Consider the following 18,861-nt stretch of genomic DNA (forward strand, 5'->3'; position numbering starts at 1 on the left):
AGTGATCGCGGTGCTTCTAAACGTACGTAATTTTTTCCGCCATGAAAACCAAGGTCATCAATTTGATGATACTACCAGTGTAACCATGGTCACAAAATTACGGTACCATCATAACTGGATTTTTATCACGATTCGTGTTAACTAAACCCGGGGCTGATACTGAGCTGATAAGCCACCGAAAAGAAAACTTTAGTATTCCAGTCTCCACTCTCCAGTAATCGGTTGATCCAGAGTCCGGTAAATAGTAGTTAGTGTCCTTGTCTATGCGGTTGTCCTGTCAAAGACCAAAGTATAATTCTGCAGTGTACTATTTTGATCCACGACTGTCCAGTGTCCAACCCGACAAAAAAACCTATTCTGCGAGCAACTATCCACACGATTTAAGACTGTTAGACTTAAATTACGGTGCTATCGAACCGTCGTACCGTAGACTATAGATAATTAAGTGTACCTATAATTAGTGTGTACAATTTTATTTGAATTTTAAGAAAACGAAATACTCAGTTTTCAAAATGAGCAGCAAGGTGGTAAACGAGAGTAGCATGTTCTACATTGACTTTTGTCCAAATTGCTCCAACATTCTTCACTTGGATGAGTATTTGGGAGAGATGAGACAGAAATGTCAAGTATGTCCGTACTTCTCAACAATCAAAAACGTCATGCTTGCCTCCCGATCGTTTTACAAACTAAAAGTAATAATTATTCATTATTATCATCTCACAATTCAGAAAGATGACACATTATTTTAATCTCATGCACACTAACAGACTAATTTTAAAAATAATAATATATCAGAGACTGTAGTCCATAAAAAACATTTTGGCAAACTGGATGTTTAAACACACTCTAGTGTCTAGATACTCTATAGTTTATATAATTAATTTCAGTTACTTACTGCGCACTAAATTTATTTCAGTTATTTTGTATCATAATTTTAAAAATGGAATATTTGTTTCTCTTGGATTTAAATTCCTAATAAATATAACAGTATTACAGTAACATACAATTATTAAAAATAAAACACCTTTTTAAAAATTACGCCTATAATTGATATCCTATTTAATATATTGAAATTAATTGTTTTTTTTAAATTTGTATTCATAATAATTAGGAATTATAAAGAGACTATTTCTACATATAATAAATTAGATGTATGTATAAGACCATTACAGTTCAAACAAACTGTATACCTATTTTAAATTGTAATAAATTTGTATTTGTTTTGTTACAAGATCATATGCACAACTGGGGAGGGCTTAATCACCCCCTTCCATATATATTGGATAATAAGTTGCAAAAAAAATATAAGAAGCAACTTTTTTTACTGTACATTAAACTAACTTTGTACCTATAACTCTAAAAATTTTAAAACATGGTCCTTAAAGCTTAAGTACATTTAAAAAATCCAATATTAATTTATTTGAATAGATACAATATTAAAGGAAACATTTGCATGTGCATAATAATACTTTTTCTCTGTGAATCTACTAAATAAATATTATTTACATAGATATTGATGTAAATTTATATTTATATTTATAACAAGACATTTGCAAATATACCAACTTAGAAGATGGGTGTATAGTAAATCTCCACTCAAATAAGGAGAAAATATGAGGCCTACAGCCCCCCCCCCCCCCCATAAAAAACAGTTTGTCTTATATCTACCACTGTACAAGATATGTTATATTAAGGGTGTTGGAGCCTGTTTTTCAAATTTTCTACAATTCTATAAAATTTGAAAAATAATCTTTTATATTTTATTTTTTGCTTTAGTTATAATAATACTTATCCACTAATCTACTACCTGATATCTACTTATGGTAGGTTGATATGGTGTATTATATCAACAAAAATGTATGAAGTAGCTATACGCGTGATAAAAATTTTAATACTTCTAGTAATTTAATTTTAAAATTTTTTAAGATATTTAAATGCATAAGCAAGTTTATTTTGCATCGGTTGGAGCACTTTTTCAATTTTTAGTATTATACTTGACAATACTATATTATAAAATGTTATAAATTTGTCAATTTTCATATTAAATATATGCACCGACCGATGCAAAATAGACTTACTAAAAAATTCAACTATTTTCACATTTTTAAAATCCTACAACTATACGTACCTTAATTTTTGTCAGACGTTTAAGTCGTTTAGACAAAAAATTGGTAGGGAATGCAACGCCATTAAGTTATAAATCAGTAACAATAAAAAAGTAAATTTTAATACTTTGATATATTCATATAAAAATATACTGACTGTGTTCTATAAACCTGGATATTTAACAATATTTTTATTTAGTTTTTCCATCCTTTCAATAATATTATATTATTATAGTTGGTATTAAAATAATGTCAAGACAAGAGTGGTACAATTGCCATATTCATGAAACTTACGTTCAAATATTTTAATGAATTCATATTAATTAATAATTATTTGAGTGGTTAAAATGCTACTACAAGCAAGTTGGTTTGATATTAAAAGAACTTAATTTATTTTCACTTTATATTTAAATATATGTTTTCCTTGAAAGTCTATTCTACAAATGACAATTATATTCAGATTAGTACTAGCATCTAAAAATATTACTACCTTGGCTCAATTAATGTATTTGAATCAAATCCTTATCCAGCAATATTCTTAAATTGCCATTCAACCACAATATTCCAATAAATCAGTAAAATATGTGCATTTGTATTTTTTACTAGTATCAATAACTATAATGTTGTAATCTGTATAATTATTTTTAGGAAATAGATTCAGTTCTGGGTGGCAAAGCTGCTTGGGAAAATGTGGATTCAATTGATGTAGTTTGTAATTCATGCAATCATGGCAGAGCATACTTTTTACAAGTTCAAACTAGATCAGCAGATGAACCTATGACTGTTTTCTATAAATGCTGTAACTGTGGACACAGATGGCGAGAATAAATTGTTGACAAAAATACATATTGTAATGCACTTTTTGATTATTAAACATTATAAAAAATCCCTAATTAATATTAATAATATACTAAAATAAATAACACATGATTTGTAGTTTTAAAATTAGATTTTTATTCTATAATTATTCTTTTATAGTTAAAACACTAAATACCTGTTGTTTTTTTAATAACAACAATAAGAAAAAAACAAAAAATGTTTATTTACAAAGAAACTGTACATGGGAGTATCTGCCTTAAGAGCTATAATTGCTTTATTTATTCAACTTGAGTGCAAAATATGGAAATAAAAATAATTAATCAAATTAATATAAAAAATAACTTACGACAGCTCTACGATTATATATAACCAAACAACAATTAATTGGATTTTAAAATTATTATAAAAGGTTAAAGGACTTCATACCTGTATAGACATATTTGTCTTACAATCGTTTATGTTTACATTTTTATTTAGAATAAGTAAATAACTGACCCGCAAATATGTTTTTTTTATTGTTAAAAGAAATTGACACAAAAATAAACTTTTTTATCTGTCTATATAAAATATCTAAATTTAATAGTGTTTACCCCACTTTAAATTAAAAGATTAAGAACACAGATGTTTATAATTTTGATAGTAAATTATATGTCAAAGTACTTTTACAGAAAAAAAATAACATAGTTGCGGATTGTAAATTTACTATGTAATGTTAGAGATAACAACCGTTGTATAACATCTTCTAAGGAAATCAGTCTCAAAATTTACTATGAATATTGTGCATTGTCAGAATATTATAAATACTAACAACACAACAACATAGTAAGATTTAGCCCACTTTGGTGCTTATTATATTTCATTATAAATGAAGTTGTTAAAACTAAAATTAATTACACAAATTAAAATTTAAGACTAGAATGGTTTCCACCACACAATGTCGCAATAATTTTACACGCCCTATAAGTACACTTGTATAGTGGCACAGAAACCTTCTGTACACGCCGGGCACTCGTGCATATCTGCCGCGCATTTGACGCAGGCATAAACATGTCTACAGGGTATGAATGCCGCTGCCATTTCTTCTTTATGACATACTTTGCAAAGCATTGGGTCTAATTGTTCATCTAAACACTGTGATGAACTGCAAGGTAACTGCTCGAGATCTTTAACTTTTTCTTCGTCCATTGATAAGTGTACTCTCATTACCATGCTGAACGGCTGTCGACATACAGCACACTGTTCGAGTGTTAATGCGCATTGAATGCAGGCAATGACATGACCGCAAGGGATAAAAGCCACTTTCATTTCTTCTTTATAGCAAATCTTGCACAGCATAGAATCTGGCATTGTATTAGGGTCTCGCTTTTGACAAAGATGTAGGTTTTCAACAGATGTTATTTTGATTTGACCTATGTTAGAAATCTCCGGCTGATCAAGTTGTCTATAAAAACAAAACATGTAAAATTAAAAAATTAAAATCATTAACAGATTAATATTTAAAATATTGTGCTTAAAAAAAAAGTAAAAGAAAACATTCTGCAGTGTATTCAAATGTTAAATTAGTTACAAGCAATGAAAATGCATTTTATGAATATGATCGAAAACAAATTTGAGTGCATTAAAATCTTTTAACTAATTAACTACAGTAGTACAGAACACAAAATATGAAATTCAAGGTGTAATACCTAGGTGTATGACGTTGACAGACAATGTGAATCCTGATTAAAAAAAAAATAAAATACAATTTATATTGTAATATAAATGTCGGAATATAATAATAAACTTTAATGACTTAAATGAAATATTTAACTGGATTCAAATTTCTAATTTTCAGATTTATTGAACAAAAAATATTTAAAATGCATTTAATCAAAAAATGCTTTTCTTATTAAATAGTTAGGCTTATTATTCAAGAAACATACCTTTTGGTCGAATTTACTTTCATATTATTTTCAGTAATAGACGTATCCTTATGTTCAGCAATCAGCTTGAATAACTCCTATAAGATAATTTTAAGGTAAATTTTGCATCCATAGTGATTGACAAGACTATTAAATTACCGTTGGGTTGAATTTTGTGCTTTTCACACCACATGCTTTGTCAACAAAATTTTTGCCTTTATTTAACAACACGTAACTACATGATTCAGACCATCTGGCATGTTCTGTCCATGGTTCATCATTATCTTCCCAGTCCTTCAGACCTTGACTACAGTAATAACAAAGCATTTGGTCATTTGTACCATTGCCTGAAAAAATTAAAAAATTAATATGAGAAATGAATTAGTATAGTAAAATATAATCATCTTACCTATATAAAAAAATCCAGCTTCGCATAGAGTTTGAATATTTTGTTTTAATGATATCAAACATTTTTCAAAAGATTTCAATCGTGCTTCTAGGGTGGCAAAATCTTTGTGCTTAGGAGGTTTAATCTGTTGCAGAATACCCACAGAATCTAAAAAGTCTTGGACTTTTTTTGACTCATGATTAGAATGGATATCAGCAGGAGCAGAACCATAAAGACCACACACATCATAACCAGCTAAAAATATAATTAAAATAATTAGTTATTTCAAGGCTTCAAACAATATGCAATAGTACTGAATACTGATACAATAAAATTTTTTTATCTGTATATTTATATCTATAAAAAATGTGATGTCCATAACTTTTACTATATTATTATTATTAAAATAAAAACTCATCAATCTTAACATTTTATGTTTATTAATGATTTATTATTGGATTAAATATAATAAATTTATAAATTAATTTCACTAACCATATTATTTTCCTTTTTAAATGTCTTATTAAGTTTTCTTTGTAATATTTAGTCCATCCTAACCAAGCCCTTAAGTCTAGATTCATTTAGATCCAAATCCAATAAAACTATGTATTCCAAGGGTTTGACTTATTAATTAGCACACAAACACCCCACTGACCACTTAAGTCGACATAAATCTAGCACCCTCATAAATTTAACCCAAATTACGCCTGTGCATCTGACTAGTTTCATATGAAACAAGAAAAAACATTTGATGGAATTGGATCTTATTTGTTTCATTAACTGATTAACTTAAGAAAGATTTGTTCGCTGACTCATCCATAATAAGTACTTCCAATTTTAAATGTAGTTAGCGTTAAATAATTAGGTATTCTCTGTTTCTTGTGAATAAAGCAGTATAGAGCGAAACTAAAATGAACATTAAGCAATAAGTAAAATTAGGTATTTTACATTTTGTTATAAAATAAAAGTATTAACAATTGATCTTAATATCCTAATATTTAGAATTCTAGCTTACAACAATAATGCAACTTTTTGCAATTACTAGAAATTAGTATTCAATGAATGGAGTAGTTCTCTCTTTAATATGATTGTTTTTCAGTTTTGTCATGTTATTAAACACACAAAATAATTATCTTAAAATCAACTTAAATTTCATATCAGATTACAAAAGTATTAAATTTAGATAAGTATTTGATATTTACCAGAAGAATCATTAAAAAATGGACATTGTGGAGACTGACGTTTATGTTCAACAACCGGATCATCACCATGTTGCCAATAATCAAATTCTGTAGAACAAAACAAACATCTAACACGATCTTGTATGCCCAAATAATATAATCCAGCTTTGGCCATTTGGTCAGGTGTTATGAATTGTAATTTCCAGACTCCATCAAATGTTCTCAAGCGATTTTCGTATGTAGTCAAATCCCAAGAAGGTGTTTCTTCGTGAGACATTGGTCTGGATATTTGCTGAAGTGGATTATCAGAAACAGATTCAGTTATAGGATATGAAGTATTCAAAATGATTGGACATCCGTTCGACATATGAATGATATTTTTCTCAAATTTTAAAATAGTTGCTAACGTCGTTGGTGAGACAGGTGAGACAGGTGAGACAGGTTTATGATTTGGGGATGGCGTCATCTGTAAAGAAAAACATAAATATCAATTAATTTACATTTCCAAAATAAATATACTTCATAAAAAATATGGGTACTATTTGTTAAAATACATAATTATTATTTTAATATTAATTATGAACTTAACATTACTAAGTTTAGGAGATAATGATTTATGGAAAAACTGGTTGTACACTGTGTTTCACTCTCAGGACCTATGCATTGTTTCTACGGGTTGATAGGGTAGGCAGATGCCTTCCCAGCGAGATTTGCTACATGCGATATGTTATATTATCGTAATAACTCACATGGACTAGATTCCAGAAACGATCTGTCCTACAAATTTACTATCAGCCTCGCCATAACGGTTTGAAGCGCCGATGAACCAAGTGGCAAAGTATTTGACAAGACCAAATTTTAATAGATAATATAGAAATAAAGAATTAGGTACTATATCGTATAAACCACAAGATTATTCTGAAAATGTAAGCGTACAAAAATCTAATACTGCACCAATGGTTTACGATTGATGATGATTTTAAGTATAGACTTCCAGTCTAAGACTGGAGGGATAGACAGTAATATAAATTGGCTAGATCTATTTTTAGTTAACACTTCAAATACTCCATGGAACCAAACTTAGATATTATGTATATTCATAATTAATAAATATTTTGTCTAATATTGAATAAATGCACATAAAAATGTTCGCCTTGAGAATTTTAAATCAATTGCCTGGTTGCAAGTTGAAAATGTAAATATTGCTTTACCAAATAACGGGGTTATTATAACGCTACATGAAAAACATATACATAAGGTTTGTGGTTGTTTCCAAAGATAAAAATTTAAATTACAAATTTTCGATGAAATATTGACTGATTATTGATTAAAAAATCACTCAAATTATGCAACAAAAGCATTAGAACGAAACAGCAATATTACTATTTCAGAAGGATACAATGGAATTAATAATGCTCGATTAAAATATAAGCTGACACCACCAAAGGACAAGTGAAAAAAAACTAGTTTAATTTTTAAATTGCATACAGTTTTTAAGTAAATAATATATAACTATATAATTATATAAATAATAAGTAATAAACTAATAAGTATGACCTTTGATTTTTTTAATAGCCGATTATCAATGCAGGTCATAAAAACTGTATGATTATAAATTAGTGTAATTCATCAATCAGTAACCATCATGACACCAAGTTCTTATTTGAACTTATTAACTAACGCATATACAATTTTAAAGTGATATCTCCGCAGGACACTCCTTTACTATACAAATCTCAACAATTTGAAAATATTTTCTTCAAGTACCTAAGTATATTTAAAAATTCTAAAAATCCCATTTTAAATAATAACTACACTAGGTATTGAAAAAAAAGTGTGCATGGTTGGTGAATCGCCCTGTATATTAATATATAAATAATATTTGTAATGGTAGGTACCTGTGTTTTAAAAAGAAAAGACAAATTTAAATTTAGTTTTCATAAGTTAGATAGGTACAAGGAAAAAAGCATAAATATAGGAAATTTCGAGCTTCCTTAGTTAAAAAAAATAAACAACACAAAGTCAGACAATAACTTTTTATTATTTTACTAAACAAAAGGTGTTTGCCCTTTAAATAACATGGGCAATTAATTTAAATGAATGCGTAATTTTAATTATTATAGACATTAAGACAAATTAAAAAATCACTAAATTACCATACACGAGACACGTGATTGTAACATTGTATTAATGTTCTCTTTTAGTTTCAATTTTTGATAGGCAAGTATGTCGGTTGTTTGTAACTAAAATAATAAGATGCATCGATGCTTTATTCAGTATAAATATTCATATTGTAAAGACCTTCGGAGCGTATTAACCATCAGAACCGCTGGCGGTAGCACAACAACAACAAAAAAGGAAACTAATCGATAGTCGCTGGCCTCAGCTGATAATAACATTAATCAATATCGTTTTTTTTTGTTCATAAAAGCCTCGGCGGACAAAACAATGTTTGTATGCGTCCATCGCCTAAAACCGATTAGGCTAATGAAGCAAAAGCAGGAAAAGACACGCCCAACGGCACAACAATATTATGTTATATTGATATTGTAGACGAGAAATCGTTCCAACAAGCGCGTCCGTCGACAATTTATAAATCGTGTGGAGACGATATTCGTACGATAAACAATCGACAACTATATACAATTTATTTACGGGACAGAAACGAACGCTGCCTTCCTCACCCCCGGGTACAATCGACCGTTATCGACACATCATATTATTATTACTATTATTGTCATTGTCGTCGATATCATACAATACTATAAATATACCAAAACACGAGATAAGTGCACGATTATTCCGATAGGACGTGGAACGGAAACGACCGTTTCCGGTGTTTACAACGAGGTGTGCTCGAAAACCATGAACGGAGAACGCGCATGATTCGGGAAAATCGATGGTGCGGGCGCAATAAAACGTTCACCCCCCCTCGCCCGCGCCCTGCCCACACGAAAACACGATGGGCCTTACCACCATTCACCGCCCGCGAACAGGCTGTCGTGCGGGCTCACCGGTTTTGCGGCGGTGGAAGAGGAGGAGGAGGAGGACGTGGCGGAGGGCCAGGCGGCGGCGGCGGAAACAGTCCACATCACCATGATACCAGTGATAACCAGATGGAACGCCTTTTACGGCGGCCACGCATATAATATAACCTTCACGGCAACAACAGACCGCTGCTACCTATTGTAGAAGTTACGTAAACGGGTACCAACCGTTTTTCGCGCGCCCAAACGACGCCGAAAATAGAAGGCACCCAGGCCCGTAAGCCGGACGAGAACACACGGTGGGCATACGGAGGAAAACAAATTTTATAGTTCGTAAACATACGGAAGAGATAGTACAAAAAAAAAAAAAAATAAAGACAACACTCTACCTTGTGTGCTGCGTTTTTCCAAATTATTGTGCGCGCGCGATGGCGAAAATATTGTGTGCGTTGAAGTGAGTGTGACGGCGAACGAGGGGGAACGACGGCGTAATCAATGTGTCCTAGATGTACGTGTTTTTCCCCGAATTATAGTTCTCGCGGAGCAAAAACGGTGTCGATAGCGACCGCTTTCGGCACAAATCACAGCTGTTCAAATAATTATGTCTTACACGGATGGTATATCGTCGCTCGATACGAGTGACAAAGAGTACAGCGACACCGACGACGACGACGACGTCGGAGTGTCGGGAACACGGGTGGGAAAAACTGGGAACGTAATTACAGCGGGACAAACATCACGAGAATGCGCGGAGCTTAGCGGTAGCGGATAAAAAGTGGTCGCAGCGAGTCCAGCAGTACTGAAACAACGAATAACGATCACCGATGAACGAAAAGCCGAGAACCTCCGCCGCGCTGCAGTCGCGTTGCACGGCCCCTCTACAGTCGACCGTCGGCGAATAGGGAGCCAGAGCACGCGCGCGCGTCGGTCGATACACGAAACCGCGTCGAGACAACAAAGTGTTGACAACGTTTCGGTTTTTGGGTACACTACTACTACTAATACACTGCCTTTGGCCTTTGCAAACGCTCTCGGAAAACATTTATACATTATAAGGGGACAATAACAATATTCGTCTCGACGACCCCGCGAGGATGACGACAAAATATAGCGTTGTTATTGTCCTATTTCAATAATATTATATTATATCATTATTATTGTCTTATCGCGAGCCCAAAATATCCGCGATGTATAATTAATTATTATTATAAAAAATGGTTGTTCGTCATCCTCGACCGAGGATCCTTGGATGGTTACATTCGCTCGCCCTTTTTACTAACTCCTCGTGTACTCGTGATCCGGCGCAGTTTCCCGTGGTACCCGTTTACGATTTTCCGTTTTGAAAAAGTTCGTTTTAATTTCCTATTTATATTTTTTGTGTACGTAGGTACCTATTTACGAAAATACCACTGCAAAGACGTGATATCATGTGCAATGAATTTCCATTCGAAAAACAACAGAATGATAAAAACACGTGTTTATTGTGCTGATAAACACGGAATGTGTTTACTGTTTACTGTTCATGACGTACGCTCAATTATTTATTTAAATTAGGTTAGCGTTGTTGTACACCCAAACTCCGAAGTAAACACAAAACTCGAATAAAATAATCATAATTGATATAACTACTTAACACTATAATATTATGTTATACCTATATTGTTACATTGTTAGTTATAACTTATATTATTTTATTATATTAGTTTACGCGATTGGTATATCGTATATCGTTATTGGTATATTATTGGTATTTGATCATATTTTTTGTTTTACATAGAAAGAATAGCGAATTATCTAGATTACGACCACTGATTATAAATACTGGTATTAATCAATGATAACTGCCTAACGCCAATTCAGCCCAAAACATTAAATTTATTTTACAAAATTTCAAATTTGTGGTATTAAACCATATAAATATAAAAAAAAACGTACCTTAATAAACCAGTAGTAGGTACTTCTGTATTTACTCAAAAAGTCTTTTTGCTATTTCAATCTCCTAAATTGATGTGGATTGTGGAGTGCAATTCTTTATCGTACAATATCACACTTAACGAAAATTCTTTAAATCAATTCTATTTAATAACATAAAAATTAACAACACAACGTCATGTCAAGTCGGTGACTGTTAGAAAACAAATACACAAACTATTCGAATTTAATTAGTTGGATGTATAGTTATCTCAAATACTGATATACATGTTTACTTGTAAATCGTAATAATCGAATAGAAAACAAAAATGTTATCTGTATAATTATTCCAAAGGTTGTCATGAACTTATGACTCATGCCTCACAATAGTACCGAAGTGTTCAAATACATTCATTCATTTAATTCACATTGTACATAATAAATCATAATAAAAAGGAGATAGCCTCCGAGCCTGAGCGCCACAAGTCGATCGATCCATTCAAAGGGCTGGTAAATATATAGTTTATACCAAACAAAAAGTATAATATGTAAGATACTTGATAGGATATATATTCAAAAGTTCTCGTAACGATATTTTTTATATTATGTTTATTTTATATCACGTCGACTCCAATGTCCAAAATTCCAAACCCCTCCACACCATGATGACATAATTTAAACATCCTACATTACATGTACACAATTTTATAATATTATACTACTGCTATTCACTCTTCATAAAATGTTTATACTTTATAATATAATCTACAGACAATCTAACCTCTGAAAGTATGCGTGTGACACTACAGTCAAACACACAATATTATAATAGAACATACTTAGCATATTCGTATTACTTAGCATATTCTATACATTTGTCGTCTATATATTGGTAACTACCTAACATATTTAGTTAAACGAAAACAATAACGAAACAAATGTATTCCAGTACATTATGACGTAATGTGCACAATAAATTGCTATTAGCCAACCTCTTAATTATTGCACGGCTGATAATTATTAATTATTAATATTACTTTTCTACAATATAATTTATTATTATTCAAGTCTTCTACTTGACGATTTAAAACATTTATAGACTTCTAAGAGTTACCATTTTTTTTTTTGCTAAATTTTGGAAAACAAAAAAATACGAAATAGGCACGGCTGAATATTAAATATAATTATTATAACGATTTGGAAATCGGTGGCCCACAGTGCGACTGTGTGAGGTAATGCCGTAATGGCGACCTCGGACCTACCACGTAGACATCGTCAGCTGGAAGACGGTAGGGGAAAATACTAAAAATCCATTCAGTATAATTTTATATTATATTCATTGTACGAAACACAGTGCTGCCACGTTCTGTTTTTCACAAACCGAACTCTGTTGTAGTCTATGCACATTAAGTTATTCGAGGATGTATATTATGGTCCCTATATAAAGCCTTGAACACCGGAAGTTGAACGTGGGAAAACACAACATCAATGGCTCATTAATAATAATCCGCTGTTGTTTACAACACATTTTAACTATTTTTAAATTTAAGTACCAATGGGATATTGTGGTTTGTTTGGAGTAAAACGAATATTAAAAACCACATTTATATGGCCTAGATAAGTAGATAACTACAAAACGTTGAAATCGAATAGTCATTGAGTCGTTTAATTAAATTAGCCGTGCAAGCCGCATACACAGTTAATATCCAATTAAATCCTAAATGGCAATACAGGCAATCGTACATGGAAGAAACGTGTTTGTTCAATGCAATTCAAATTTAATTAAAACTTTCCATCACTATACAATGGGAATAGGATTTGCTATTTTAGTCTCCACTATAATAGTCCATTGCCCGTAGCCCGTATTTGAAATATATGACGTAAAAAAAGTGAATACTATAAACAGTATAGTACACGTGCCATTTTCATTCCCCATTGATTAAACCTGAAATATATTGAAAATCAATAAAGTGAATTGGTATTTTTAACTTCAAAACAATTATTTTGAGTATATTTCTAGCAGGTGGCCGACAACAAGTTACGAGTATACTATAGTAGATTTGATAATTGGAAATTCTTTGGTTTAAAATTTAAAACAAATGGAATCCGGCATCCGTATATTATGGACTAAAGCTAAAATCATTGATTATATTATAAACATGTATAATACTATTATTTGTCAAACCACTAATAATATTAGTCACAAACTTGGATGGAAATACTAATATCAAATATTTTAATGAGAACCATGGATTAAAAACATTCTAACCTAACAAAAACTAAAACAAAATTATACAAAAAAAAATTATGAGACCAAAACATAATACATGTACTACTTTGCACTACAGCCCAGAACAGCCATACTGTTTTATAGTTAATCAGTCACTAATAATATGTTTGTACTATACAATTCATAAAAAGTGGATAACACTCTTTTGTACATTCGGTGTCCACTGTCTAGAGAAGTCACTGTAGTCTGTAATGGATGTGTTCAATTTGAATTCAATGTATAAAATCATTGTACCTACACGAAAAACGATTATTGGCGAACATGGTCTGACCTATAATATTACCAAATATATTTGATGATAATATTATTATCGTGATTAAGAGAACGCCACACGGATATTTGTTGTCTCCGTCTTACAAGTGCGAATCATAACAAATTTACTCTCAATAAAACACGTTTAGCTCCGTTAGTTTAAACATTAGAGTAAATCGACTTATTACGAAACTTGATGGTAAGAACACTATCTGTTCGTATGCTGTTTTTTACGATAGCTCACTTTTTAGCAAGTTATGCGTATATAATATTTTTTATAAATTAAAAATTCTCGTAGTTCACTTAAAAACTGAATTATCGTAAAATACCAACATACGAGCACAAATAATGTTCTTACAATCAAGACTCATATTAGGTCAATTCACTCTGGTTTTTAAAGTAACCGAGTTAAACGCGATCTGCTGAACGTAAATCGTTTATGTTACGCACTTGACAGACTTAACTAAGGTCTAACAACAAACATCCGTGTGGCGTCCTCTTCAGTGTCGAATAGTGTTTCGGGCGGGATCAGCTGTGCTAATTTATCGATTCGAGAGAAGAGCTTTTTCCAGATTCGGTCGAGTCGAAAGCCCACAAAAAGAGACAATTCCATTAGAAACTCGGAAGAAAGCGATTACCGGAATCGGTGTAAGAGTCATTCTGTCATTGACCTGCTCCAACCCATATGTAGGAACGCACGAGCTAAAAAGAGACTGCGTAGTACTCGTATAATAGTAGTGATGGGGTAATGGCTATGGAAAGGAAACGAGAGGTAGTCGCGTAAAAAATAAAAATCCGCTTTGCGGTATTGCGGAGAGAAAGTGCGCGGCCGGCGACCGAGTTTATCAAACTCTCTATACAACAGTATGCACTGTTATTATTTTTGTTATTATACTTATTATTGTTGTTGTTATTACTTATCGCAGTCCTCGTCCTCGTACAACCACACTCGTGTAGACACAAAACGCGTACTATAAAGCGACTATTATACACCATACACGGCCACGAGAGTTCGGTACTCGTAATTCATAACAATGGTACAAGTAGCCTGGTATCTACGGGCTACGAGTTGATCAATCAGTATAGCATTGATAAATACTTAAAAATATTAAATATAATATTATTTCTAACCCATTTGATAGCACAATCCGACTATAATATCGTCCTCTTGTAGAACTTGTATTTAGTATAATATTATGCACTACCTATATTATAATATTACTGTATTATAATTTGGAATATCCGAAAAATAAATTATTCATGACTATTGTCTATTAACAACCATTGAACGTAACGGGCAGCGGGAAGTGAAAAAAATCGAGACGTAGAGTATTATAATAAACTACCGTAGTTTCCGGGCCGGGTTCTTTGGTTCTGGTGAGTGAGGAGAGAAGAAAAACGCCGAAAAACCATCAACCATCTTAACAATAATGGAGCAGCTGGTGTCGCGGTAGATACGCGACGTGCTCTGATGCCTTCATACCCAGCTATACGGCAGCGGGCAGGCTATAATACAGTATACTTATATTATGGTACATCAGTGGATGCATATTATTATGATGATAATAATAATTATTATTATTATTAATATTATATTATACAATGTGCATGTGCAATGATGGGGGGAGCTGATGTGTAGTGTGTACTTGCACAACAGAAATGTCTAGGAGGAGCAGTTGTTCGGGTGAAAACCATCTGCCCCCAGTGGCGCACGTCCGCCGGGGAACGTGCCGCCACGTTGCCGCACGGCAGTGTGGGAACGAAACCGGTCGGTATATTGACGCAGCGGCGAAACGGCAACGTCGCGCTCAGCGCCAGTCGCATTCCACGAAATTTTTGACGGTCGGATTATCGGCCGGGCGGCCGTCGCCGGCTTGTTTATTCTTTCTCCCTTTTGGGGAGTATAATATTATACCCCTAAAACGACCCCGACCCTTATTCCTAGTTGTACACCCGGTCCGTCGTTTCCAAAGAATTGTAATTTATTTTCATCCGACGAGCCAAAGGCCATTCACATAATAATGTAATGGTAATTTTAATAAATGATACCGAATCTCGGGAGTCCGGTGATGGATTAATTGTATTTTTTTTTAGATTTGTTTGGTAAAAGTGAAGACGGATTTAAAATAGAAAACATTTCAACTATGGATACCTTTTGCATGGGATCTTTTAAATCGAGTCACGACTCACGAGTAGGGTTAGTACTTTTCAGATAGAAAATGTTGTACATCAAACTGAAGCCCATAAAACGACCTCAGCCTCGAGGCCCCGGTGTCATTTGAAAAACGATCGCCATAGTACGAAGCACGCGCTTATAAATAATTATTATAACGATTGGACAATCACCCGGTAGGCGCAAGAGACCTCCGGAGTGCAGCTGCTGCACTACTCATCGTTGTCATTACAGTAGTAGTGACAATCAAAGACAGGCAACAGCCACTATCAATTATCCATGTGCAATGAGTATAATAAGGATAATAATAATATTATGGTCTACAAACCATCTGAATCGAATTACACGTGACTCACACGCATAATCTCCGTTACCGCCCTCACGAGGCACGAGGAGAAGATTTTGTTGTTCGTACAGTCGTACGATAGATTACTTTGAAATCCTCCCTTCGACTGACCACTGTTAAATTTGTATTTTTAGTTTTTACATGATAATATTAGAGAAAATTTTATTTTTATCAAATATGGTTAATATAATATAATATCTACAATGATTGTGATAGAAAAACATGTTTTTATTCAATTGAATTTGAAATGTTAAGTTGAAGACGTTCAAGTTCTTTTATATTATAATGTTATTGCTCTCACTTACTATGTATAATATATTTTAATAATTAATTCACTATATACTTTAAAGCCCTGCTTCAATACGATAGTTGATAATTAATAGTTATTAGTTAATAGTATATTAATTAATTATTAGTTAATTGTATATTTTCTTAGATGAATGTGCAGGGAATTGGTCATTAATATTTTGTATGTTTATTAGTGTGATACTTGCAACCATTTGAATCGTACTTCTTTTACAATAAAAAAAACTATACATACGGTTTTAATATTTTTAAATTGAAACATTTTATTAGTAGAATGTTTATAAAAACTAAAGTACCTAGTACATAGTTCAACAGTTTATTTCTATTACATCATCACAATAAATTGTTTTCTTCTTATGGTATTCCAAATTGTAATCAAGTGACAATAGTATATTATTTTTTATTTAGTTAGTGACTCATGTATTTTGTACAATGAATTTTTATACACAGGGTAATTCACTTTTATAATTCATTTTTTCCAAAAAAAAATACAATTTAAAATATCATTGTGTGTATAAATATAATGATATATTCTAAAAGTTTCATATAGCCACGAATAATATTTTTAAATTTCAACAAAATAACTGAAAGCTTTATTCTTAGTTTTAATATGTAATTTTGTCCAAATTTGAATTTAAAATGTCTGTTAAAAATAATTGCGCATTTATATATTTTTTAGATTTTTGGTTGGAGATTTTTTGTTTTAAATTGTCAATTAAAAGCTTTAAAAATTGAACATTTTAAAATTCTTTTACAACAATAAAATTGAAAATTTTCAAGATTTTGATAAATGTCAAAATTTGGATTTTAAATTCTCATAAAAAAATCGTGCTTATGGAACTTTAGTATTTATCAAATGTCTTTATAACAACTTATAAGGAACCTTGTATTCAATTTTAAAGCTTTTTTAACCAACGAATACAATTGTATTGACATATTTTATAGAATAGAAAACGAAAAAAAAAATATTTCAATAATTGTATTATGTATAGAAAATTATAAAATAACCATTTGATGAAAATCTCAAGTATCTTCAGTTAATAGTTTTTGAATAACGACAAAATAAGAAAATCGTTATTTGAGAATTTGTTAATTAACGAGTGAATATCCAAATCGAAGCGTTTTACCCATAGATAATACATCGTCTCAGGTATATGCCTATAGTGCCTACAACAACTGTCTACATATATATTATTATATACGTTGTGTCGTTGTATTATCTATGGTTTTACCGTCCCAAAAGATGATAACGGGCACAAAAAAAACACATATCATTATAAAATCAATACATTTTATACATTCATCGCTCCACTAAGAATCTAAAATGGGAGTAAGCATTGAGTATATTTGGTGAGTTAGGTAGGCACCCTGTATAATAATTAATAGTCATTAATATTAAAATAGCTAATATGACTGTATGGCTACATGAGTAATGATGAGCCTATATGTAACAATGTCTAGTTAGTTAAATAGTTAGTTTTTATCATAATACCTATTTACTTGTACTGATTATTTTGGTGGAGGACACGAGAAGATAAATACTTATTATTAATGATAGCCAAATATTAGATAGTCGGAACAACTGTAAATTATTATAAATTGTAATACATAATAGTATAGTCAAATATAGTAAATATTATGTACCTACATAATATGACAAAATTATAGTAAGGATGTTCTATAATTGTGTGTATTGCTCTACATGTTTTCTATAGACCAATATGGCAATATCATATTATTCTCATATCTCGTATCTATGAGCGAAAACAAACTATAACAAACACCAAGAGTGGAAAAACATTCCGAACTGACACAAAATATATAATACGTACTTGGTTGACAATGTGTATGATATTATTTTGATATACCCACGGTACTATTGTACACAACAAGTTGCCGTTTTCTTTTCTCTGCGAGAATATATCTGTTACAATAATGGGTGCATTATTTTTTGCGCGTGCATGTAAACCTGCAGCTATACAGACTATACAGAGTACAAAAGACGCGAGGAATTTTCCTGCAGGAGATTAAGTCAAAAATACCCTTTGAGAATACTTTTTAACAGCATAAACACATATTATATTATTATTATTATTATCAATACACGCCACCACGGACGTATAAAAAACTGCATTCCTAACTCCTCAGCTGCTTCTAGTCGTGCGTGAGTGCGTGCATGTGCATCTAATTCTCTATACCATA

At 31.8% G+C, this 18,861-nt stretch overlaps 2 protein-coding genes across 2 annotated transcripts in view; one reads left to right on the forward strand and one right to left on the reverse strand.

Annotated features, from left to right (window-relative positions):
• The first annotated feature begins 45 nt into the window (after positions 1–45).
• On the forward strand, positions 46–3,050 carry LOC132940244 (DNA-directed RNA polymerase III subunit RPC10). Its single transcript, XM_061007721.1, has 2 exons — positions 46–692; positions 2,754–3,050. Exons 1-2 carry the CDS (start codon positions 513–515, stop codon positions 2,931–2,933), a joined length of 360 nt encoding a protein of 119 aa, XP_060863704.1. The 5' UTR covers positions 46–512; the 3' UTR covers positions 2,934–3,050.
• The window catches only part of LOC132940241 (baculoviral IAP repeat-containing protein 7-B-like), a 32,698-nt gene continuing 16,872 nt past the window's right edge, over positions 3,036–18,861 (reverse strand). The window contains 6 exon segments of the mRNA XM_061007716.1: positions 3,036–4,365; positions 4,610–4,642; positions 4,847–4,923; positions 4,985–5,172; positions 5,235–5,468; positions 6,416–6,860. Of these exon segments, the coding sequence (XP_060863699.1) occupies positions 3,882–4,365; positions 4,610–4,642; positions 4,847–4,923; positions 4,985–5,172; positions 5,235–5,468; positions 6,416–6,860 (1,461 nt within the window). The 3' untranslated portion in view covers positions 3,036–3,881.

This window comes from Metopolophium dirhodum, chromosome 3, assembly GCF_019925205.1.
Source record: "Metopolophium dirhodum isolate CAU chromosome 3, ASM1992520v1, whole genome shotgun sequence".
NCBI classification, from domain to species: Eukaryota; Metazoa; Arthropoda; class Insecta; order Hemiptera; family Aphididae; genus Metopolophium; species Metopolophium dirhodum.

Bases quoted from the DNA above. Each gene is read 5' to 3' on its own strand.
- LOC132940244 (XM_061007721.1), top strand. From the start codon at position 513: ATGAGCAGCAAGGTGGTAAACGAGAGTAGCATGTTCTACATTGACTTT. The intron at 693-2,753 runs GTAATAATTATT...AATTATTTTTAG, and splicing joins GATCGTTTTACAAACTAAAA to GAAATAGATTCAGTTCTGGG.